We start from the raw sequence: 21,905 nt of genomic DNA on the forward strand, positions 1-21,905 counted from the left end.
ATTAATGTAGTATTCAGGTGTAAGAGTACCATATAAGATACTAAAAATGAGTGGAGGTGGTGAATCTTTATAAGGTAGGCTGTTGTAGTGTTCCCCATACAATTTTGGACTAGCAGATATGCCCGCCCAAAATTGATGAGATTGGGCAATTTGTATGGGTAGGAATAGTTTCATACAGCAAAGCCATTGGTAAAGTAAAACTACAATATCCAAGTCTATCTAGTCCGGTCAATGTGAATGGTATTCATATCATGCTGAGCTTTTACGCTTTTATATCAGGCGGCTGGGTCACGCCAGGATCAAAACAAAAAGAAAAGAAAAGCAAGGCGGGATTATTTCACAAGATGGGGGAGATCCCTGCTATGAAGAAGATCCTGAAAAGAAGAGAACAGGGAAGTGAAGATCTAGATACGACAAAAAAAAAAAAAAAAAGACAAGACGCAAAGCAAACGCCTGTCGGCAAAAACAGAGGGATATCATTTAAGATTCAAAGAATCCAGACATGTCGCAAAACAACAATTTGAAGAGGATAAATTGAATGGGGAAGAAAGGAAAAACAAAAAAGCAAAACCATAAGACTCGTATACTCGATAAGTCGTCAGGGAGAAACCATTCCCTCCACCAAAATGTAAAATATCTCGCCAGGGCCCATTCACTCGTCTTTCAGGCTTCCAACCAAATTACGTAGTACGTCCATGATGACGGCTTCGTCCTTTGGCTCGCCGCCTGGGAAGGAGCTTTCTGACGCATCGCCCAACACGCGTGCACGCGCACTCCGGAGAACTTCCCGGATGTAATTCTTGTCCTCGTAGTCTTCCATGAGAACAGCTTCAAAGTCATCGATAGCCTTGTTGGCTCGGTCAATGAACGAGGATGACTCTGGTGGCCCTGGTGCAGAGTTTTGCTGAACAGGGTGTTGCTGTTGTTGATGGTGAGAATGAGCCGGGAGGCCTGGAGGGGGATTGTGCTGGTGCTGATGCTGGTGTTGGTGTTGATGCTGTGGCTGGTGCTGGTGGTGAGGTAGCGGATGTTGCTGCTGAGGAGGATGCGACATCGGCTGCGACTGGGGTTGGACCGGTGGCTGGTGTTGGTGCTGATGCTGATGCTGGTGTTGGAACTGCACTCCACCAGATGGAGGGTAGGCCCGAGGCTGCGGGTTGTTGTGAGGAGGTTGAGAGGATGGCGGCTTTTGTTGTGGGTAAGGGGAATGGTGCTGAGGTGGTCCGTGAGGAGGTCGTGGGGTCTGCAACTGTTGCTGCTGGCCACCTTGCGGAGCAGGGGCGGATGCGTAGGGTGAAGTATATGTTGAAGGGATGGTTGCCGCAAATGCAGCTGGGAGGTTGTTGCGGAGTTGACTGGGGATGGGGAAGGATGCAGCTGGATTGATAGGTGGGACTGGTGTTGGCGCTGGCGCTGCTGCCGGTGTCGGTGCCGACACCGGTGCCGACGGTACTGGCGCGGGTGCCTGCATAGGTGCGGGAGCGGGAGCGGGTGCAGGTGCAGGCGCACGCATAGGAGCCGGAGTAGGTGCCGGCGCTGGCGACGGGGTAGGAGCAGAGACAGGGGCAGGTGTGGGCGCCGGCGGGGGCGCCGGTGCCGGTGTCGCAACCTGGGGCGGGGGTGGAGCAGGAGCAGGAGCAGGAGCTTGAACCGGCGGAGCAGCAGCAGGAGGGGCACTGGGTGTAGGAACAGGGGCCTTCGATGGAGGTGGATAGGGACTGGATTGGGGTGGATGTCCTCCCACATTAACAGACGCCGGGAAAGGAGCAGGCGGTATGGAAGGGAATTGGAAATGCTGTGGCGGGTTTGGCACCGGTGGTGGACCCTGAGGTGGTGCATACGAGTGGGACATCTGAGGCATATACTGCTGGGGAGCAGGCGGAGGAGGGTGGGAAACCTGCGGGGGCGGCGAAGGACGACGTTTCTTTTCCTTTTCAACCGACGCGCCGGGAATGAGCTGCCACGACCAACCCTTACCATCTCGTTCTGCGTGCATAAACAAGTGACCGTTGCCGTTCAGGTTGTGTCGTACACTAGATGTCCAGCCCTCAGTCTCACACTTGAAGCGGAAGTACGGATACTTCAATTTCAGCGCACGGTAGATCTGTTTCAACGTCATTGGCGTGCCAGCTTCCGTCAGAGCATCAAAGATGAGAACGGCGTAGTTGTACGGCGGCTTTGCCAGATCCTCGGCGTTGTAAGCAGACTCTGGAGGATAGTTGGGAGATGGTGACCGTGATGGTTTGCGCTTCTTGACCGGTGGGGGCTTAACGTATTCTTGCGGGGGCTCTGCAGACATCTGGCCGCCTTCCGTTGAAGGAAGGGGAGAATCCATTGGTGTGCCATCCGGCTTCTTTCTCTTGGTGTACTTCCGCTTCTCGGATGGTTTGTTTGTTGGTGACTCGGGAACAACAGATTCTTTGGCAACTGTCTTCCCGGCCTTAGGCACTTTGAGTGGAGGTGGTGTGATGCCTCCGTTGGCCTCACGCTTGGCAGCAATTTTCTGCTCCCGGGCAAGCTCAGCTCGCTCGCGCTTGGACATGATCCCATCCTTGGGAGGGCGTCCTGGTCCCCGGCGGCGGGCCGGCTGTGAATCGTTATCTCCAGGCTCGATAGAATCCATTGCTTGAGATGATTTGGAATCCTTTGTCTTGAGGATGATTTTCTTGGAAGGCTCCCTGCTCTCGCCGCTGTCACTCCCAAGCCTCTCGGATTCATCGACGTCGTCGTCCATTTCTATTGAAGCACGGGCATCTTTTTCTTCCTCCTCGTCGTTCTTTTCTGCCATTTTCTCTTCCATCCGGTCCGCTCCAGTTTCGCCAATGGGGACATCTGGTAGCAAAAAGCGGATACGCACGCCTCCAATTTGGATGTAGTCGCCGCTGTGTAACGGGCGAACTTGTCCTGGTGATAGCCAGTCAGCCCCAATGAACGCTCCATTGCGTCCCATTACTTCCATCTCAAACAAGTTACGATCAAAATTGTATGAGATCCGGACATGTCTCCGAGAAATCCCTCGATGGCCTGCGGCACTGCCGTCAACGGTCGTTGGGGGTGAATTGGGATGGTAGGACAAGAATCAGGGGATGGGAGCAAAGCCAGTGCATCAACAGGCTTTGCATCTCCGTTTCCATCTTGCAAAGATTGCATCGCGAGCGCGTTGTAGTCGGTTGTCGATTGTAGCTGAGCCGGGTTTGCATGTAATGGTACAACAGCGTCGTCAAAGGAGGATTTCGAGGATCGTCGGCTCATGTTCATGTTGTTCGGAAGATGCGGGGGTACATCTGGATCAAAGCCCATAATACCTCCCCGATCACTAACAACACTGCCCATGATGGCAGCGCTTTCCTCCCGCTTCATACGGTTCGGGGTGTGGGATGTGTTTCCTCCACTTGAACTCTTCGCCCGAGTGCTTCGCACGGCCTGCCGGTATTGGAACTCTCGGTGATGGGCGGCGCGGGCGGCGCGCACGTCTCGTCCTAGGATGAATGAGTAGGTATTGACGTAAAAATGCCCATCATCGAACTCCAACTTGGCAAACGCTTGGATCTTAGGTTCCGATCCAGCAATTGAGGCCGCCACATCTTGATATCCCAAGGCTGAGAGATCTGCGTTTTGCGAAAGAAAGGCGGCTGTGAGTAGCTCGTTTTGGTGGAGAGCTTCAAACGCATTTTTCGGGGCAGCCGAGAAGTCCAAGGGTGGAAGGAGCGAGGGCTGGTCGGTGCTCAATTTCGGGTTCATGGGATCGGACAAGGTACCCATGGCTTCGGAATTGAATCCTGCATGGTCCATATCCTGTTGTACAGAATTTGTTCCCATAAGCTCGTCACCTAAAGCTTTCCCATTCAGCAAGTCCTGGATCTCGCGAGATATTGAAGCAGTGTCTCGGTGCAAGCTCGGGTCGACGGGCGCAGAGCTCTGGGCAGCCATGTCGAATGACTGGGAGATTGAGTCGTCCATCTTGATATCCATGTGAATATCCTGGTCCTCATCCTGTTGTGCAGGTTGTATCGTGGTGGGTGTCGAGTTCGCGGCTGGTTGATTTCCAAGAAGCTGCGCTAGGAGCGCACTCGCGGCGTTTTGCGTGTTTGCATCTTGTTGATGTTGCGCGGCTGAAAATTCGTGGCTGTCCGGGCATTCGGTTTTGATTGCGACGTCCGGGGCGGGCATCCCGTTAGGAGTTGACGGGGCAGAATTATTCTGCATGGCGCGGATTGCGGAGTCGTCTCGAGGATTGGAAGGGGAGTCGCTGTCTGGTGAGCAGCCATAGTCGTACAGGGGGCTATCGGGGCCTGGGTCAGGCGGTCGATGGCCCACGGCTGGCGCAGTCATGGTCTGCGACGACATGACAGGCTGGTGCTGAGGAAGGGAGAGGAATGAAGTTCCAACCAGAAGGGAAGTTCTCAACTTGGGACCGGGCGGTGAGCGATGGCCGAGTTGGTCGCTGCAGATGGCCGTAGTCACCGCTGAGCCATGTTTTTTTTTTTTTTCTTTTTTCTTTAGTTCACAATATTGTTGACTTGACAGAAATTCACCCAAAAAGAATATCCAATATTATGTATGAATCTGGAAAGGTTTATGGTTGCAGAGATGAAAGAAAAGCACCGATAATCCTCTTCCGGGACAAATTTTCTTTCCCGCCCCGCCCAAATCCATATTCTCTCCGACCTGATCCACCTACATGGACTCTGCCCGCAGCTGGTTCCTCACCGATTTTGTTGATCAAAAAGCCTAGATCTATATATTGGAGTGTGAAAATGGATGAATCTATGCAATTGACCTCTTTTTACTCCTCTAATCTCACATTGACTCATTGTCTACATGTAGAGTGGAGTCGACCCCTCTGATATTCGGTGGCTTGCCTCCCGTTGAGATGAGGGGAAACTGTGATGATTGTAGTATGTACTTTACAACATAGGTGACTACAATTTCTATCAAGGCTGTATGTAAGGGGTGTATACTTTGTATACTACATATTCTGGGGAAGCGGAGTACACATATAAAAAATCAATTAACCTTGGGTTGTTTATACCTGGGAATCATCTTATCGCGATAAAAGCCTTGGACCTAACACTCTACTTCTCTTCTACTTCTACTCTCTATCTTTATAACCTATCTTATATATTCACCTTTACCTACCAAAACAAGAACAAAATGGCCCCGAAATTCAAAAAACCCGATCCAAAGCCTCAACCAAAAACCACAACCCCAAACTGGCCTCCTCTCCGTCCCCTCCTCCCCGCCGCCGATCTAACCCTGACCCCCCTCCTCACCGACCAAATCTACCTAATCCACAACTTCCTTCCAGGCACCCTCTGCAAAACCTACGCCTCATTCCTCGCCTCACTACCACTAACCACAACACCGGGAACCCCAAAGAAAGACGAGGCATTACGCGTCAACGACCGGTTCCAGATCGACGACGCACGGTTTGCAGAGATGCTATGGAGCACGACGGCATTGAAGGAGCTTGTCACGACGCGCTTTGAAGAAGATGAGTACGGGTACGACCAGAATGCCGAGGAAGATGATAATGCGCTTGCTGAACGCGCACGTCAACTCTGGGGCGGGGAGCCGTTGGGGTTGAATCCTAATATTCGCATTTATCGATACTCTGCAGGACAGTTTTTCGGACAACATTGTAAGGATCTCTTCGTCTTCGCATTATACAATCACTTCTATACAACCAAGCAAGCCAAAAGGCCAAAATCTAATACATCGCAATCAATCGCAGACGACGATGCCAATAACATAACCTTCCCCGCACTGAACTCGCGCTCAAAAGCAACACCCGCACGCACAACCTGGACTCTACTGGTCTACCTGACATCCTGCACAGGTGGTGAAACAATATTCTACCCGGAGCCCACGCGCGCGAATCGCAATCCGGAGCCGATAGCGGTTGCGCCAGAGGCTGGGATGGCGCTGTTGCACCGACATGGAGATAATTGTATGATACATGAGGGGGCTGAGGTTACCGGGGGAGAAAAGTGGGTTTTGAGGAGTGACTTGGTTGTTCCGAGGTGATATACTGGTGTCGATATTGCATTTGGGAGTTCCAAGCTTGTAGATTGGCATGGGGACCATATCATAATCGTAGTAGGCGGGTTCCTATGCGACTTCGACTTGGAATCCTTGGGGGTGTGGGTATATAGACATTGCATACGGGAATTCTGGGAAATCAAACACAAGTTCTAATCATTCTGCTGGATCATACCTAAGTATTGGAGGGTACAATTGGAGTGGATAACATAGTAGCAAAAGGAAAATAGTATGAACAAGGACGACAGTAGGTCCCTGTCACAGACGGCACGCATAAGAGAAACAGTTGTAGATACAAGTCAAATAGTCGTAAAGAGTGGAAAGTTTGCTGGGGGCGAGGAGATGGGACACAAATAATGAACATGGGAAAAGAAAAGGGGGATAGATCATCAGTTATTGGGATAGCAGGTGAGTGACAGGTGACAAGACAGCTGGACCTCGCCAATGAGGAGTTCTAATTTCCTGGCTCAAAAAACCCCCAAGATTCAATTTCATTGTAATCATATCAAATTGGTTTGGAAACAGGAGACGTTTCCCCATCCAGTTCATACTCAGCCCCTCTCATCATCCCCTCCACAGGACCGAGAAGACGCTTGAATCCATCCCGACCCAATCGCGCCACCTTCACATCCGTCTTGGTGGCAATGCTTGCTTGACGTGGCTTGTCGTCCAGCAAAGCAAGCTCGCCGAAGTAATCGCCTCGGCGATAGTTCTTGACGGGGCCAGAGACACCGTTCTTGGTAGCCTCGGCTTCACCTGACTCCAAAAGATAGAAAGCATCTCCGGGATCGCCTTCGTGGATGATGATGGAATTAGCCGGGTACTTGATGGTGTCCAGAGCATCGGCGATCTTCGAGCGCTCGTATGACTTCAGAGAAGAAAGCAGCGGAACTTCCTCCAGGAAAGCCTCATACATACGACGGCGTTGGAATGCCGAGTCCATTAGAATGCGGCGGAAGGTGATGCGGTCAAGAGCCCACAATGTGCTCTTTGGCTCGGTGGAGATCACCGTCGCGGCACGTGGGGCATTGTACATCAGAGCCAACTCGCCAAAAGATCCTCCGGGTCCAGTGCTGGCAACCTTATTGCCCAAGCCATCAGGGCCAGGCTGTACGGCGCCGGAGGGGTGGATGTAGACGTCAAAGTATCCCTTCTCCACGATGTAGAAGTAATCACCGGCATCACCTTGGGAAATGACCTTGATGTCTTTCGCAGGGATGGGCTTCTCAACGAGAGCATTGAGGACGGTCAAGAATTGGTCATCGTCGAGGTGGGAGAAGAGGAAGTTGCTACTGACGGCGCTCTTAAGCCGGGAGACCTGCTCTTCGGTCTTTTGGTGGTAAGGAGGGGACCAGCTATCCGAACCAGCTTCGGTGGGATTTAAAGATTCCGCTGAGACAGAGGTTCGCCGACCAAGAGCGTAGTTGCTAGGGAATCCTTGCTGTGCGGATCGTTCCGGGAGAGGGGCCAGCTCCCCCTCCTGCTCGTCCTCCTCCCCCTCATTCTTCTGGAAGGGACTCCGGCTGAACAACGATCTTCCCGCTTGTAATCCTCCCTCGGCGAATGCAGTACCTCCAAACAAAGCGGTGCCCGGCGGTGCAGCATTTGAGCTGGACTGTCGAAAAGTCAAGTTGGTTGGTGACGTCACCTCGAACTCGTCGTCCTCGGAAATTTTTGGGGTGCTAGCAGATTTGTCGCCGGCTCTGGTGTTGATGACCGGGGTCAAATCCGGAGCAGAATTCTGTGCCATGAGGGCGTTGGGGGGGTTGAGGGCCGAGGAGGCCGCAACTCCGGGGTTGAAGGTGAGATGGATGTGGGACGAAGCAAGAGATAATATCTGTGGATATTAGAAAAGGAATTAATTAGAGAGATTGAATGGGAAAAGGAAAAATGTAAAAATGTAGAAAATGTAGAAATTGTAAGGGAAAAAAAAAGGTAAAGAGGTAGAAGAGGTAGAAAAGGTAGAGAGAGAGTAATATGGAAGCAACGGAGGGGCAGACAGTGGGGGATTATTGGTTGGAGTCTAATTTGTAGGCATCCTGCATGACCTCGTCTCTGTCTCTCTCTCTCTCTCTCTTTTTCTTTTCTTTTTTCTTTTCTTTTTTCTTTTCTTTCTTTCTTTCTTTCTTTTCTTTCTTCTCCATGTCTCGGAAATTAAAATGAAATAAAGCAAGTGAATAGAAGTGAAACGGGGGAATTACCTGCTAAAATGAGGCTCGGTCCGGAAAGCTTTACAGCTTTACCAAAAAAGTGAAGACAAGAGGTGGGAAATACTTAAGAATTGGAATTGGAAAGATGAGGGGTAGAAGACACACTAAAGTTGGTCTGAGCTTCGTCGATCATTGGCGCTTGAAATTCACTATGAACATCATACTATGCTAGTTATAACTAGTTAACTAGTTAGTTATGTACTGGTTATACTATGTTGTATTTATTATGTACTACTTTGTCAGTATATGTGGAGAGTACTGGGATCGGCATGACTCACTCCCGTATATTGTATAATTATATAGTAAGTTATAGTAACTTATAATAGCTTCTAAAATAACCTTACTACCTAGGTATAAGATTAAGAAAAGGGCCAAAGCTTGAGGCCCTTCCAGGCGTCTTCTAGAATTGCATATTCGCCACTTTAGTGGCAACCTCGGGAACCTTGGGAAGTTCCCAGGTCACATATGTCATGGACTCGCCCGTTTTTCTAATGTCACCTTAGAATCTTCTCAGTGGAGAAAATACTTTGCAGAACCGCAAAATTGTGGAAACTTTTAAAAAGCTTTAGATGTTCCATATCGATGTAGCCTTGGGGGAAATGTTAATTGTTAGAATATAATCTATCGCTTAATATTACTACAACGTATGTGCTATATAATAAGAGTAAGCTATAAGCTAAATAATAAGATACCTAACCCCAAAGCTCATGGCGTCATACAAACGGAAAGTCTAGAGCGGACGCATAGACCCGGCCATAGCCACGGTTCGCCCCCCCAACCAACCCCTTGATAGTTATATATGGCCTTTAGGTAGAGATATCTCCATGGCTTCCACATTGGGACATGCATGAGAATCAAAAATTGATATAGGCGCTAAGTCCTCTCCAGGGTCAGGTACTGGTCTGTGTCACATCCCCCCACCAATTTAGTCCCAATACACTACAGCCTTTTTTTTTTTTTTTTTTTCCCCTGTCTTCTTCTACTATTTCTGTTTTCAATTTTCACTGTATCAAGATGGGGACTTTTACATTTCAGTGGTAAGTCAAACTTCTCAACATGACCCCCTTAGCTAGAGATATCAGTTTCTCGGCATTTCTCGACATCCTCGTGGTACAATGCTAAGACGGTTATTTGCAGGCCTTACAATGCGAGCGAGGTGTTCGTTACAGGCAATTTCGATGATTGGGGTAAGACGGTGAAACTGGACCGTGTGGGCGATATCTTTATCAAGGAAGTGACGATATCTCCCGTACAAAAAGTCCACTACAAGGTATGGCGCTTACTATTTTTTTTTTTTTTCTTTTCTTTCTCGCACCTTCACTTTTCGCCTTTACCCTTCTTTCCCTGTAGGATTGGATGGCGGTGAGCCTTAGGCAACAGGGCTACTTCCACTGACGTCACCTGTGCCGCTTTCCCTCATTTATAAAGTCGCAATCCCGCAATCCCAAGGTTCCCAACTATTCAAAGATTCCTCGCTGACCAGAAAAAAAAAAATATTTAAAAATAAAATAGTTTGTTGTCGACGGTATTTGGACTACAGATCCCAACGTACGTGAAGAAAACGACGGACATAACAACATCAACAACGTGCTTCTACCCGAAGAGATCAAGGACGCTGACTTCGCCCCCACCATGTCTGGCGTAACTCCTGATTCGACAACCGCAGCTCTTGCTGCCAACGTTCCCAAGGAGCCCAATGGGGATTTACCTGGTAGCTTCCCAGATACTCCGGGACAAGAGTCCGAACAGGCCTTTTCCGTGGATCCCATTCCAGCTTCGGGGGTTATGGCAACCCCGTCAATCTGAACCCGGGCGACGAAGTCCCTCATCATAGCACCATCCACAATAACACCGTTGACTCCGCTGTCACTTTGGACAAGGAGTCATATGAGAAGGGCCAAACTCTCCCTACTGGCGCTGGGAACACTAACCCTGGCGATCTCCCATATACCCTCCCCCCAATCACAAACAACATGATTCCCGAATCCAGTCTTCCGATCGGTGGACCCGCGCAACGCGCCGCAATCAATGAGTCCGAGCCGATTTATACCGGAGGTCCAGCTCATCAGGCAGCGCTGGCCGACCCAGGATACCACATTCAGTCCGCCGGCCTTGACTCGACCACGGCAGCACTGGCTGCTGGTGTGCCGCTGGAGTCAAAGGGCAAGCAGACCAACGACGATAACCCCGTCGAGGAGGTCCCTCGGGTGGTGAAGGACTCGTTGGCCGAGGCCCACAAGGACCCGGAGGCTGCTGCCAACCAGGAAGCGGTAGACGAGAAGCATGCTATCGAGGAGGAACTGCACAAGAAGATCCCTGTTGAAGAGTCCGGAGGTGCTCCGGCACCTACCGTCACGGCGGCCAACCAGCCCGTTGCGCCCCATCTCGCTGTTGCTAGTGGCGTAGACTCGGCAGATGTGTCGCCGCTTTCGACCCCTCCACTGGACCGCGGCTTTGCTGCTGCTACTCCATCTTCCGCACTAAAGAACACCGAGTCCAGTGGGCCCACTGTCACAACTGGCCCTGAGACTAGTTCGACTGTTGAAACCTCGACTCCCAAAACCACGGCTCCCACGACTGCGCAGCCTACAAGCCCTAGTGCTGCGACGGGAGTTGAGTCTGCTCATACACCTGCTACTCCGGCTGCAAAGCCCGCAAATCCCACTGTGGCGACTGGAGCCGAGTCTACTCAAGCTCCTGCTACTTCGACCGCAAAGACCGCCGAGCCGTCTCCCAAACAATCCCAGAGCACTGAAGGTGCTTCTACCATTGACAAGAAGAAGAAGCACCGCCTGAGTGGCTTTTTCGGAAAGCTCAAGGAGAAGCTTAAATAAATGACTCGGAAATGTCAAATATCCGAGATTGGGATCTGTTCTTTGATCCCAATCATACCGGGGTGGTATAGTCTTGGCTGTAACAGCTGACAGATATCCCATGCTTTTTGTTTGTTTGTTCTCCTATGATGCCTCGCATTCTTTGTTTCTGGATACCTCCTCCTGCCCTGCTTTACTGTCCTGTTTTACTGCATTGTATTTCTGCATTGTATTTTCTGCCAATCGCGTTTTTGTTTATGCCTCGGCTAGTAATTATCGTCTAATGGAAGTACCGTGCTATTATGTGTTCTATAATTGTTTATATCCTAGTTTATGCCTTTATCATGAAAGCCGAAGTCGGAGCCGAAGCCCTCGCTGCGTAAAAATGTAGTACAGAACTCGGAGTATAAGCATGTTGATTTCCACAAACATTGAAGCATATGAAACATATGAAATACATGAGATTAATAAATCCAATCTCGAATCGTAGAATAGAAAGAAAAGACCCCAAGAACCAAGAAAGTAGGCAAGGATCCAAACAATCTATATTAATCGCCCTTGTATGAGTGGGGAGAAGAAGCCCGTTTCCCAATTCCGCTCTTCTCCACCTCAACCTTTCCCCGACTTTGGGGATTTCCAATCTTCTTTTCCCTTTTCCCTTTTCCCTCTTCATCTTCCCTTCTTTGTATCGTACAGACTTGAATTCTGGGGGTCTCTTCACTTCCCGTGAGTGCAAATATGGCTACCCCCACATTATCCGCCATGATCGACCCGACAAAGCAGGCCGAATACCCAATTGTGCTGGGGGAAAGGCTCGCTCGAAACCCCAACACGAGTCGACTGATCAACGTCAACTACAACCACAAATCCAAGTCGGCCACCTCACAACAACGTTCCACCATCACCCACTCCCGATCGGCCGACCTCTATGACCTCGCCGTTACTGATAAGGCCCCGAACGCCGATCAAACATTGTCCTATTCATACAAAGGCAGCGAGGATCCATCGAGCGAGCGAAGTCTGGTGCTCATCTTCGACCCGGAGCGGAAAGTCTTCGTTCTGGAGCCGGTCTCGACAACCTTGAACTTTAATCTACGGTCGGCTCCAGGAAAGACGGAAAAGCAGGTCCGCGAGCAATACGAACAACTGCAGATCAAGGAAGAGGATGAACCAGCAACCTCGGGAGAAGACCGGCACGGAGGGAGTGCCAGCGAGGACGAGGGACCGGCCGACGATAATAATCCTTACGACTTCCGACATTTCCTCCCGAAGAATCGCCGGGAGGATGACAAGCCACCCTCAGGCCACAGCACCCCAGAACTTGCTACCAGCAGGGCCAGCACACCCTTGATGCCGGCTGCCAGACCTGCGCCTAGACCTGCACCACCTCGACCCAAAGCACAAACACAAACACAAACACAAACACAAGCAAACCCACTGCGACAGAAGAAACCGCCAACAAAAGCACCAGCCAAAGTACACGCGCCTGCCGAGCCAGCCGAGCCTGTTAGCTATCCCGACCCGCCTGAGCACGAGGGTTCTCGCTCGTCGCCGTCCGATATAGGCACGGGATCACAACAAGCTGGGCAGTCTCCCAGCTCGAACATCATTGTTGACGGAGATCTCATCATTGATATGGGATCTCCACCTCCGCGGCCCTTTGTGGACCGGACTTACTTCTCGTCCAATAATACTCCAGCAGACGACGATGGGGATGAAGACGTTGGGGAGTTTAGTCTACCTTCCCCGGTTGGCAATACAGCTCCAGTTGGCAATACAGCTCCACCTACTTCTTCGGCCCATACAGGTGCGGCTACTCAAGAGGACGAAGTCGAAGATGATGATGCTTTAGCGGCGGAGATGGAAGCCGCGTTTGAACAAAGTGCTCGTGAAGAAGAAGCTCGGAGCCACCAGTACAGTCAGCCCACGACCAGGCAGTATGTTCCCAGTGATGACGAGAGTGAAGTCAGTGAGGAGGAGTAAATGTCTATTTGGCCTATCTTTTGTTTTGTCTATTGCATCTATCAGCGTGGCGCCAGGACGGACTTTGATCCAAAGTACTATATACCAATTGTAATTGTTTATTGTTTCGAGAAATGTAATTGCATAGCAATGACCAATGGAATTTACATGAGAATCTATTAAACTTGTACTTCTTCCATAGACATAATAATGTAACTAACTAGTTAGTTAATGGTCACATCTCTTACATTGAAGCGGATAAATAGTTCTAATCGGAAATACTATTTTTCCGACCAAAAGCTTCCCTTGTCGACTGCGTCAATACGGAGATCTTTGCCGCCTTGCAGGTTATCTGATAGTGCTCAATATTCAGACAGCACTGTGATGTTTATATATTGATTATCCCTGACTTCTCTTCTCCAATTCTCCGAACACCGTCGTGAACTATCATATCCGCAATGCGATAGAAAGCTCCGCCATGCTAGATTTGCCTTGACGACTGTGACATTTGGAACGATAACGATTATTGTTAACCAGTCACGCGAGCTATTCCTTATAAGGCGCGCCGGATGCGTTTCATCTCTGTCGCCGCTTTGTGAACAACTCCTCGTCAACCTGATTCGTCTTTTCCCTCTTCACTTCGCACAGCCATGGCTTCTTCGACACCACCGAAGCGACGAATCCCCGGCCTGCCAAACCCGGTGTTGGAAGCAGAGCAGCAAAAATGGCTCTTCACCGAAGAAGAATTCGAGCGCACGCCATCGCGCATTGATAAGATCGAACGCGGGAAAGAGGACTACATTCGACACCGTGCAGTCGAGTTCATTTGGCAAGTGAGCGTGATGTTGAAGATGCCCCCGCAGACCTCAATGACCGCCACGGTGTACATGCACCGCTTCCTCATGCGCTATTCGTTGATGGGCCAATATCCGGAGATGGGGTCAGACCTGATGCACCCAAAGGTGATCGCCGCGGTGGCCCTGTTCGTCGCGTTCAAGGTGGACGAGGCCATGCGCCGCATGAAAGATTTCGTCATTGCATGCTGCCGCGTCGCCATGAAGCAGCCAAACCTAATTGTCGACGAGCAGTCCAAGGATTACTGGAAATGGCGCGACCTGATCCTGCAGAACGAGAGCGTCATGCTTGAGTACCTCTGCTTTGACCTACAGGTCGAGTCCCCCTACCGCATCCTCTGGGACTATTCCGTCTTCCTAGGCGTCACCGACAACAGGGCTTTACGACACTCCACCTACTCCTTCCTCAACGACTCAACCTACACCGTCCTCTGCCTCCAATTCCCACCCCGCGTCATCGCCGCCGCGGCCCTGTACGCCGCAGCCCGCCACTGCAAAGTCGCCTTCCCCGACGACGCCGAAGGCAGACCCTGGTGGGAGCAGATCGACGTCCATCTCGACGACCTGATCCGCGCCTGTACCTTCATCGTCAAGATCTACGAGCGCGTCCAGCAAAGCCTCAGCAAGGGCTACCCGGAATTCGCGCTTTCAGACTCAACCCCGAACCCCAATGACCCAACCCGCATCTTCGATACCGATCCTACAAAATCCGCCTCAGAGCAACAATCCACCACCCCTCCAACTCTCACTGTCACATCAGATACGGCTACCAATGGCCGTAAACGCTCGCGCGAACCCGAATCTCACCCCAGCACACAATCACACCCACCCTCCCCACAAAACAAAACCCATTCAACCCTCAATGGGAACGGTGACCACGATCGATCCCCTAAGCGCCAGCGCACCATAACACCCTCCCACGAAGTGACTCTCTCAACCGACCAAAAAACAAACCCTCCAGCACCCTCCCGCCCACGCGTCCCCGCAGCCGCATTATCCCAAACAAAAGCCACACCTAAATTCAACTCCCTGTCAATCACGGGGGAGAAGCCAGGACCGAAACCCTCTGCACACTCCCCTCCAAAAGAAGATTCCAGCGCCGAAGAAGGCGAAGTCCCTGAAGAACAGCAACATGTCGTTCCAGTCGCACATCCCCCGCTGCATGATCCCGCGCCTACGGCAGATACGGATTATCGGAGTAAACTAGACTCCCAGAAAGAGGAGAGAGAGGAGGGCGAGGCTGATGATGATAATGCTGGAAGTGAAGAAGGCGAGATCTAAGATCTGAGCCTAAAAATTGGGTCTATCGGGCCGCTCTTGGAGAAGTGTGGCTGGCCTTAACACCATTTATGAGTGAGAATGAATGAAATCCACAGAGAATCCAATTTCTCTCTTTTTATTTTGCCAACTTTACTAATCCAGGTGTACCAAGGTTGTCCTGCATCCTGGTTTATTAGGGCTGTAAACGAAGTATTTTATGAATAATTCCAATGGTTGCGTCCAGTCGGTACATACTGCATGTGTTTTGTATTGCTTCAAATGTTCAGAACAAGACAACATTAAAGTAACTCGCCATGAAAAGGATAGTTACAAAAAGACACATACATGTATGAGCATGACATGCAATGCAATGTACGCAATGTACGAAAACCGGCACACCGGGACACCTTGATGCGAAATATGCATTATCAATTATCTTCGTTCTCACTTTCATCTTCACCATTCTCTTCTCAATTATCCTCAGTCAAAACTCGCAACTTCAATTCAATATCCAGCAGTCGTAACACCCAAGCCATGATCCAGCAAGCTGCTCGAAGCAACATAGCTGAATCCACCGAACGGATTACTCTCAGCACCAACATTGTTGTCATCCGCGCCCTTTCCGCCCGGGAAATCCTGCCCCTTGCCATAGTACTCATCAAAGCCGGTGGCAGTGATCGTAGGGCTAAGCGGGAGATGGGTGAAATCAACGGAGAAGTTCTCCGCGAGAGCGGGGTCGGTGACGATAGGCTGGATAGGCGGGTCGAGCTCGCGGCGCTCAAGGGCAGCCCAATCGATTTTGCGGAAGAAGCGATGCTTCTTGATTGTCTGCAGGTCCTTCTGCATGTGGTATCCGAGACGCTTGGAGGGTTCCTTACGGAGAAGACGGGTGAGAAGATCCTTTGCGTCGGGTCCAAGGAAATAAGGGAGCACGAGCTTTTGCTTGACGATCTTCTCTTGTAGCTTTGCGTGGTTGTTTCCGCGGAATGGGGGTGAGCCGGTGAGAAGGTCGTAGCCCAGTGCGCCGAGGGACCACCAGTCGCATGCTTTGCCGTATGGCCTGCCTTGGATCACTTCCGGTGCCATGTAGTCGATTGTGCCGAGGAGGGAATTGCAGCGGTCGTCGTCGCTAAGTGCGATCTTGCTGAGTCCGAAATCGGTGAGGAGGAGGTGGCCTTGCGCATCTAGGAGACAATTCTCGGGCTTTAGGTCGCGGTAGAGAACGCCGACGTTTTGGTGAAGGTGTGCTAGTGCAAGTACCATCTCTGCCATGTAGAAGGCTGCTGCATCTTCTTCGAACATGCGTTCCATGGCTAGGTGGTGGAAGAGTTCGCCGCCTTGCGCGTACTCCAGGATCAAGTAGAGCTTCTCGTGGTCTTGGAAGGCATAGAATAGCTTCACGACAAAGGGGTGGCGGTTGACACTTTCCAGGATTGTGCGCTCTGTCTTAGTCTGCTCGACTAGCCTTTTGTGGACAGTGAGAGAAGCCTTCCGGAATTGTTTCTGGGCGTAGAGCTTGCCCGTGAGGACGTGGCGCACCAGCAACACAGTTCCAAATGAGCCCTTGCCTAGGCATAGGATAGGCACGAAGTCCTCTGCTGTCATCTTGCGGCACAGTTGATTGCGCAAATCCGGATTCATGCCTAGGACATCCGCATTGCGATCGTCCAGTGTCTCTGGTTGCACAGCGTCGGAACTAACAAAGTCCTGATCTAGAGGGATTTCATAGCTGGTCAAGATCTCGGTCTGGTCGCTGTCGGAGTAAACACTGGCAGCACTGGGGGTTTTGGAGACAAGTCCGCTACTAGCTGTGTCGTCGGACAGATTCAGAGTGCTGAGTTGAAGCTTCAATGCGCTGACCCCATGGCCTGTGGATGCCTGTGCCAGTGGGCTGGCGCCATCAAGTGCAGTGGGAGGTCGAGAGGGTGTACGTGAGCTCGCAGCGGAGAAGTCCGATTCCTCGTCGCCGGATGCCAGAGTGAAACCACGAACGGTTGCGCATGTCGGCCCGAATTGGTTCTTATTCTTCTTCCGTCGCTGTTTGTTCTCGTTGAGAGTCTTGTTCGCAAACCCATTTAATCCCTTGGCTGTCTGCTCTGGGGGTGACATAGTGCCCATGTGTGCATTGGGGCGACGGTGATTGGCTGGGATGTCAATGGCGGACTGTTCACCGTCGGCTTGCGGAGCGAACACGTCTCCGACCGACAGGTCGTCGGCATTCGAGGAAGGCATGATGCTTTTGTTGTATCACCTGTGATAGGTCCGCGAGTAAAGCGAAACAATTTGGGGAAAAGCGCCGGCGATAACCGCAGGGTCGACGATTGACCTTATGCGGTGGTAAGGAATGGTAGCAAGGTATTCGGAATACCTATCTCGTAGTCGCTGTTCACATAGAGGTACCCGGTTAGCTTCAATCGCTTCGATCTTGGATATCGACTGTAAATAATGAATAGAGGGGTATTTGAGGGTTTTCCCACAACCCCCACTAATTATCGCCAAGGTAAAACGTAAAAGAAATTGAAAAAAAAATAAAAATAAAAATAGCAAATGAAAGGAGGATCAAAGACACGTACTTCAACTTGCAGAATTTATTGCACCAAAGCACGGTTTTCCTTCAGTGCTCGAACTAGTCGACAGACTAGCCTTGAATCTCCCGAGCAGGTTTACCGTCCGCCCTTCTTCAGGACGGACCCGGGACCCCTAGCCAAGTCACCTCGCTGGTCGAGGAGTCGAAGGCCAAGGCGAAAGGGGACAGCACTGAATATGGTGACACTTTGGAAATGTCAGGAGCAGGCGAATCGAGGTTCAGAAGGGAGGGATATGGATCAAGGTTGGCCAGGAAGCCAGTAAGCGAAATCAAAGGCAAAGACGAAGGCACAGATGGGCACATAGAGAATGAAGAATTTTAGCAAAGTAGAGATTAACAGTTTTTCTTCCCCAGGAAGTGGAACAAAGCAAGAAAACTGCGAGATCCTGCAGAAAATCGGATTTCAGGCGTAGATCCGGGGGCTGAGCCACTAGTCCTAATTGGGGTTTCACGTGTCAGATGCTGACTTTAACATGCATCTAGTTACAACCTACAACAATATATAACTACGTACTGGATACCTAAGTATTCCCTGGTGGCTGGGGCGTTTCTATTTGAGCTACTGCCACCGCATTTATGAGGGTGCTCAGGCTTAGGCTCACTGAGTAGATGTTAGCACGGACTCAGATCAGTCACGTGTAGGATGACTGATGCTCAGTGAGTGCTTAGTGGGTGCTTATTGGGTGCTTATTGGATGCTCTCTGGTTACTTAGTGTTGGTGGAACGGAACAAAGAGCAGTGGAAAGACTGTATTGACTGCTAACAGAAGACTGGGGAGGAGAGAGGGGATAAACATGTGGGCATTACTAGCCTGACAAACCAGGCAGCCATTCAGGATCACGTGGTCACACATTCTTAGTGTTCAATGCCTACCTCAGACTATACCTAGAAGGGATTAGCCCCTTTAAGGTCGTTTATACTGTGGTAGTTAGTTCGTTGATAGTATTACTACTACTACCCTCATTTTCTGGAGTACTATACATTATTAAGAAAATATATTATGCCGAAGGGGCGTAGGAAAGAGCAGAGAACTCTATTCGTTTTATAATATCTTCTGTTGAGGTATTATAGCTGTGGATAGTCAATACAAGGGAATCTGGGTTGGAAAGAGCCTCAGGCAGCCCCTGAATGCTGTCATAGTTGATCTTGATATCTAGAACGACGACAAGCTACTTGTAGTTGTATAGGGTGAACTATCGTAATATACAAATGACTTTAAACGGCGTTCGGGGACCAAGAATCCCGAAGAGTCCCGAGTCGAGACCCGCACCGAACCCCGATTAAGCCGACGCGAACATCAGATCTTCACGCGTCAAACCAGAGTTGTTCTCCAGAGCTTTTTTCTAACCGACTAATTCGCTAGAATATGAATCCAGCCTCGTCGGCTTTCTTCAGATGAACTTTCCTTACGGACCCTTCGAGAATTGACCACCACCAAAAGAAAAACTTCCAGTTCATTGATTTCAAACTTCAAAATTGTCCCCATACAAACCACACACCGGTCAGAATGAACCGACACCTATTCCGTCGTTTATTGTCTCAACCGGTAGCCAACAAGGGATCGGAACTACGCGACCACCAGGCTAACGAACGAACCTTTCTGTCTTGGAACCGTTTTGGGCTAGCCTTTGCGGCTATGTCACTTGCTCTCGCTCGACTTGATATCATTGACAACATCTTCAACCGAAAACACCGCGAGGAGACAGCCGCAGCTTCCAAAGCATCATTGGAAACCAAATCCGAGAGAACTTTATCAAACAGACAGACAGAGAACACGCCAATTCTTCTTGAGTACGCGAATGATCATGTCGCTAGCCGCGTATGCCAGGTCATCAGTATTTGGTCGTTTGGGTATTCACTGGCCCGGTATACTTCCACTCGGAGAAATCTATTGTTAGGACGTTATGTCCCTTCAATCTGGGGGCCTATCTTTGTCACACTTGGTTCGCTCGGAGTGTTTGGTATGACCCTCAAGTTGGGGTAAAATATTCTCACGTCGTGTTTTGAGAAATATGTAAAACAAATAGATTCGGTTACATATCATTGTTGAGGGTATACAAAGTCTGGTGTTATTCACGTGTCTTTCTCCTTTTGGCTCCCCAGCGAGTCATGGACATATAATTACATCTCGAATCTAACAAGGACCAATCTACGACGTGCCTAGGTAGTTCCTGACGACAAAGGACTTGAGTGATTTATTCGGTAATTAATTCTTCGAAAATAGTCTGATATCTGAGACAGTAACCAGGATTTACACTTTCCTCTACTTCGAATTCAATGTTCATAAACCAAGAAACAAAAATGAGAGACTCAGGTACGACACCATTCGACTATATGCAGCACTCCACATTGTTAATTGCTTTGCAGGGTACGATACTTCCACTCTCCCCACTGCGTACGTGACAGGAGAGCTTAAGCAAAGGTCAAAATTGTGGCTTTACTTGATGAACAATATCAAAGAGGATCTTTTGCGAGAGAGCGAGCTAGTGCTTCTATCATTTGCTACTGGCATTCAAGATGCTGCTTCTTGCGTGGATTATGGATGTTTCGCATCTAATCAGACTGGAAACATGCTTTTTCTCGCTCTAGTCTACGCCGCGGCTGCAATCGGATCGCCAAAGGAATCGACGGCTTGCTATTTACTTAGGGCCATTATGGCGCCATTACTTTCAAGGATGGCAGAATCAGTGTGGAAAGCATCAAGCAACATGAATGGATATGAACCGTTCTACATCCTGGGCCCACAGCACCAATTTGCTGTCCTCTTACTTCGTCGCGAACTCAAAATCCCACACGACATGCTCTCCCAGAAGCGGTCTTTGAATTTCCCCTCACTTTCCCGGAAGTCGATGCCCGGCTGATTTCACGTTGGGCTATTTAATGGGTCACTATTCCCCATGATTACCCCTCAGTTATTGTCATCGATTCCGCTCGTACGAGTTGGGAGTGCCTTCCTAACCAGCACGCCATGACTGCTCGTCCTCCAGTTTCTACCTCCTTGATGTTGATCGGGAACACCCCAGTGGTACGCCTTCGTAATGTCGTGCCCGACCATTGTGCCCAAATCTTCCTGAAAATTGAATCTGCCAACCCAACTGGTTCATACAAAGATCGCATGGCGAAGTCAATGATCGAAGAGGCTGAATGTCGGGGAGATCTGAGACCAGGCATGGCGATTGTGGAGGCCACAGGCGGAAGCACAGGCTCCTCACTAGCATTTCTATGCGCGGTAAAAGGCTATCAATTCCATGTGGTCTCATCCAATGCGTTTGCGACTGAGAAGCTGCGAACTATGAGCGCCTTTGGTGCGTTACTCGACCTGGTTCACAGTCCGACTGGGGCTATTACCCCAACTCTCATTCCTTCTATGATACAACGCGCGGAACAGGTTGCCAAAGCCGATAATTATTACTTCACCAACCAGTTCATCAGCAAAGATTCTCTGATTGGATACGAGACTATTGGCCACGAGCTAGTCGAGCAATTTCCCCAGGGAATTGATGCATTTTGTGGCGCTGTTGGAACTGCCGGTATGGTTATGGGTGTGGCACGGGTTCTGAAATCAAAGTGGGCAGAGACCCATATCGCTGTTGTTGAACCGGCGTCTTCACCTACAATCACTGAAAATCGCCCTGGTCCTCACAGCGTGGAAGGCATTGGCATTGGATACATTCCGCCACACCTTGATCGTCAGCTGTACGACGAAGCACTTGCAATCTCCGAGGAAGAAGGTCGGAGCATGTGTCGGCGTCTCGCCAAGGAAGAAGGATTGTTGGTTGGGACATCAACTGGCCTCAACGTCGTGGCTGCGATCAAACTGGCTAAACAGCTCGGCCCTGGTAAAAGAGTCGTCACTGTAGCAGCAGACACGGGACTCAAATACTTGAATGGAAGCTTGTTTGCAGATAAATAATGGAAGAATGGCTTTCCGCTTTACCTCATCGTATCAAGTACCCCATAATTATCTGAGATTTTAACATCCCGCCTTGCCTTTTCAGGCTAGCTTTCCGAGGCAAAACGGCAAATGAACTATATCTCCATGGATGTTGTATGTGATTAGCAATCCGTAAATTGGCTAAGCTTGTGGACTGATGAAGCGTACAATGGCATAGAGGGGTATTAGGATCATATACACTCGTAATCTTCTCTTTAAATTGACTTGTAAACAACATTTCAA

The 21,905-nt window shown here is 50.0% G+C and overlaps 11 protein-coding genes across 11 annotated transcripts; 7 read left to right on the forward strand and 4 right to left on the reverse strand.

Annotated features, from left to right (window-relative positions):
• Window positions 1–652: 652 nt before the first annotated feature.
• Window positions 653–4,347, reverse strand: N7516_001206 (forkhead domain protein; the record flags this gene model as incomplete). The annotated part of the gene is made up of 3 exons (XM_057213928.1): window positions 653–951; window positions 1,129–3,024; window positions 3,075–4,347. The coding sequence occupies 3 exons, from the start codon at window positions 4,345–4,347 to the stop codon at window positions 653–655; spliced, it is 3,468 nt and encodes a 1,155-aa protein (XP_057075811.1).
• An 807-nt stretch (window positions 4,348–5,154) lies between these two features.
• On the forward strand, window positions 5,155–6,027 carry N7516_001207 (uncharacterized protein; the record flags this gene model as incomplete). The annotated part of the gene is made up of 1 exon (XM_057213929.1): window positions 5,155–6,027. One exon carries the CDS (start codon window positions 5,155–5,157, stop codon window positions 6,025–6,027), a length of 873 nt encoding a protein of 290 aa, XP_057075812.1.
• Window positions 6,028–6,547: 520 nt separating this feature from the next.
• N7516_001208 (cyclic nucleotide-binding domain-containing protein) lies at window positions 6,548–7,792 on the reverse strand (the record flags this gene model as incomplete). Its single annotated transcript, XM_057213930.1, has 1 exon — window positions 6,548–7,792. The coding sequence occupies one exon, from the start codon at window positions 7,790–7,792 to the stop codon at window positions 6,548–6,550; it is 1,245 nt and encodes a 414-aa protein (XP_057075813.1).
• Window positions 7,793–9,250: 1,458 nt separating this feature from the next.
• On the forward strand, window positions 9,251–11,086 carry N7516_001209 (carbohydrate-binding module family 48 protein; the record flags this gene model as incomplete). Its single annotated transcript, XM_057213931.1, has 4 exons — window positions 9,251–9,289; window positions 9,390–9,522; window positions 9,765–9,991; window positions 10,027–11,086. Exons 1-4 carry the CDS (start codon window positions 9,267–9,269, stop codon window positions 11,084–11,086), a joined length of 1,443 nt encoding a protein of 480 aa, XP_057075814.1. The 5' UTR covers window positions 9,251–9,266.
• A 717-nt stretch (window positions 11,087–11,803) lies between these two features.
• N7516_001210 (ELL-associated factor) lies at window positions 11,804–13,048 on the forward strand (the record flags this gene model as incomplete). Its single annotated transcript, XM_057213932.1, has 1 exon — window positions 11,804–13,048. The coding sequence occupies one exon, from the start codon at window positions 11,804–11,806 to the stop codon at window positions 13,046–13,048; it is 1,245 nt and encodes a 414-aa protein (XP_057075815.1).
• Window positions 13,049–13,677: 629 nt separating this feature from the next.
• Window positions 13,678–15,162, forward strand: N7516_001211 (uncharacterized protein; the record flags this gene model as incomplete). The annotated part of the gene is made up of 1 exon (XM_057213933.1): window positions 13,678–15,162. The coding sequence occupies one exon, from the start codon at window positions 13,678–13,680 to the stop codon at window positions 15,160–15,162; it is 1,485 nt and encodes a 494-aa protein (XP_057075816.1).
• Window positions 15,163–15,569: 407 nt separating this feature from the next.
• On the reverse strand, window positions 15,570–17,373 carry N7516_001212 (uncharacterized protein; the record flags this gene model as incomplete). Its single annotated transcript, XM_057213934.1, has 2 exons — window positions 15,570–15,605; window positions 16,843–17,373. 2 exons carry the CDS (start codon window positions 17,371–17,373, stop codon window positions 15,570–15,572), a joined length of 567 nt encoding a protein of 188 aa, XP_057075817.1.
• A 15-nt stretch (window positions 17,374–17,388) lies between these two features.
• Window positions 17,389–18,031, reverse strand: N7516_001213 (uncharacterized protein; the record flags this gene model as incomplete). Its single annotated transcript, XM_057213935.1, has 3 exons — window positions 17,389–17,577; window positions 17,715–17,719; window positions 17,833–18,031. 3 exons carry the CDS (start codon window positions 18,029–18,031, stop codon window positions 17,389–17,391), a joined length of 393 nt encoding a protein of 130 aa, XP_057075818.1.
• A 1,204-nt stretch (window positions 18,032–19,235) lies between these two features.
• On the forward strand, window positions 19,236–19,712 carry N7516_001214 (uncharacterized protein; the record flags this gene model as incomplete). The annotated part of the gene is made up of 1 exon (XM_057213936.1): window positions 19,236–19,712. One exon carries the CDS (start codon window positions 19,236–19,238, stop codon window positions 19,710–19,712), a length of 477 nt encoding a protein of 158 aa, XP_057075819.1.
• A 317-nt stretch (window positions 19,713–20,029) lies between these two features.
• N7516_001215 (uncharacterized protein) lies at window positions 20,030–20,589 on the forward strand (the record flags this gene model as incomplete). Its single annotated transcript, XM_057213937.1, has 2 exons — window positions 20,030–20,042; window positions 20,096–20,589. 2 exons carry the CDS (start codon window positions 20,030–20,032, stop codon window positions 20,587–20,589), a joined length of 507 nt encoding a protein of 168 aa, XP_057075820.1.
• A 107-nt stretch (window positions 20,590–20,696) lies between these two features.
• N7516_001216 (PLP-dependent cysteine synthase family protein) lies at window positions 20,697–21,641 on the forward strand (the record flags this gene model as incomplete). Its single annotated transcript, XM_057213938.1, has 1 exon — window positions 20,697–21,641. One exon carries the CDS (start codon window positions 20,697–20,699, stop codon window positions 21,639–21,641), a length of 945 nt encoding a protein of 314 aa, XP_057075821.1.
• Window positions 21,642–21,905: the final 264 nt, after the last annotated feature.

This window comes from Penicillium verrucosum (genome assembly GCF_028828655.1).
Source record: "Penicillium verrucosum strain IBT 35672 chromosome Unknown utg000001l_segment0_segment0, whole genome shotgun sequence".
NCBI lineage: Eukaryota > Fungi > Ascomycota > Eurotiomycetes > Eurotiales > Aspergillaceae > Penicillium > Penicillium verrucosum.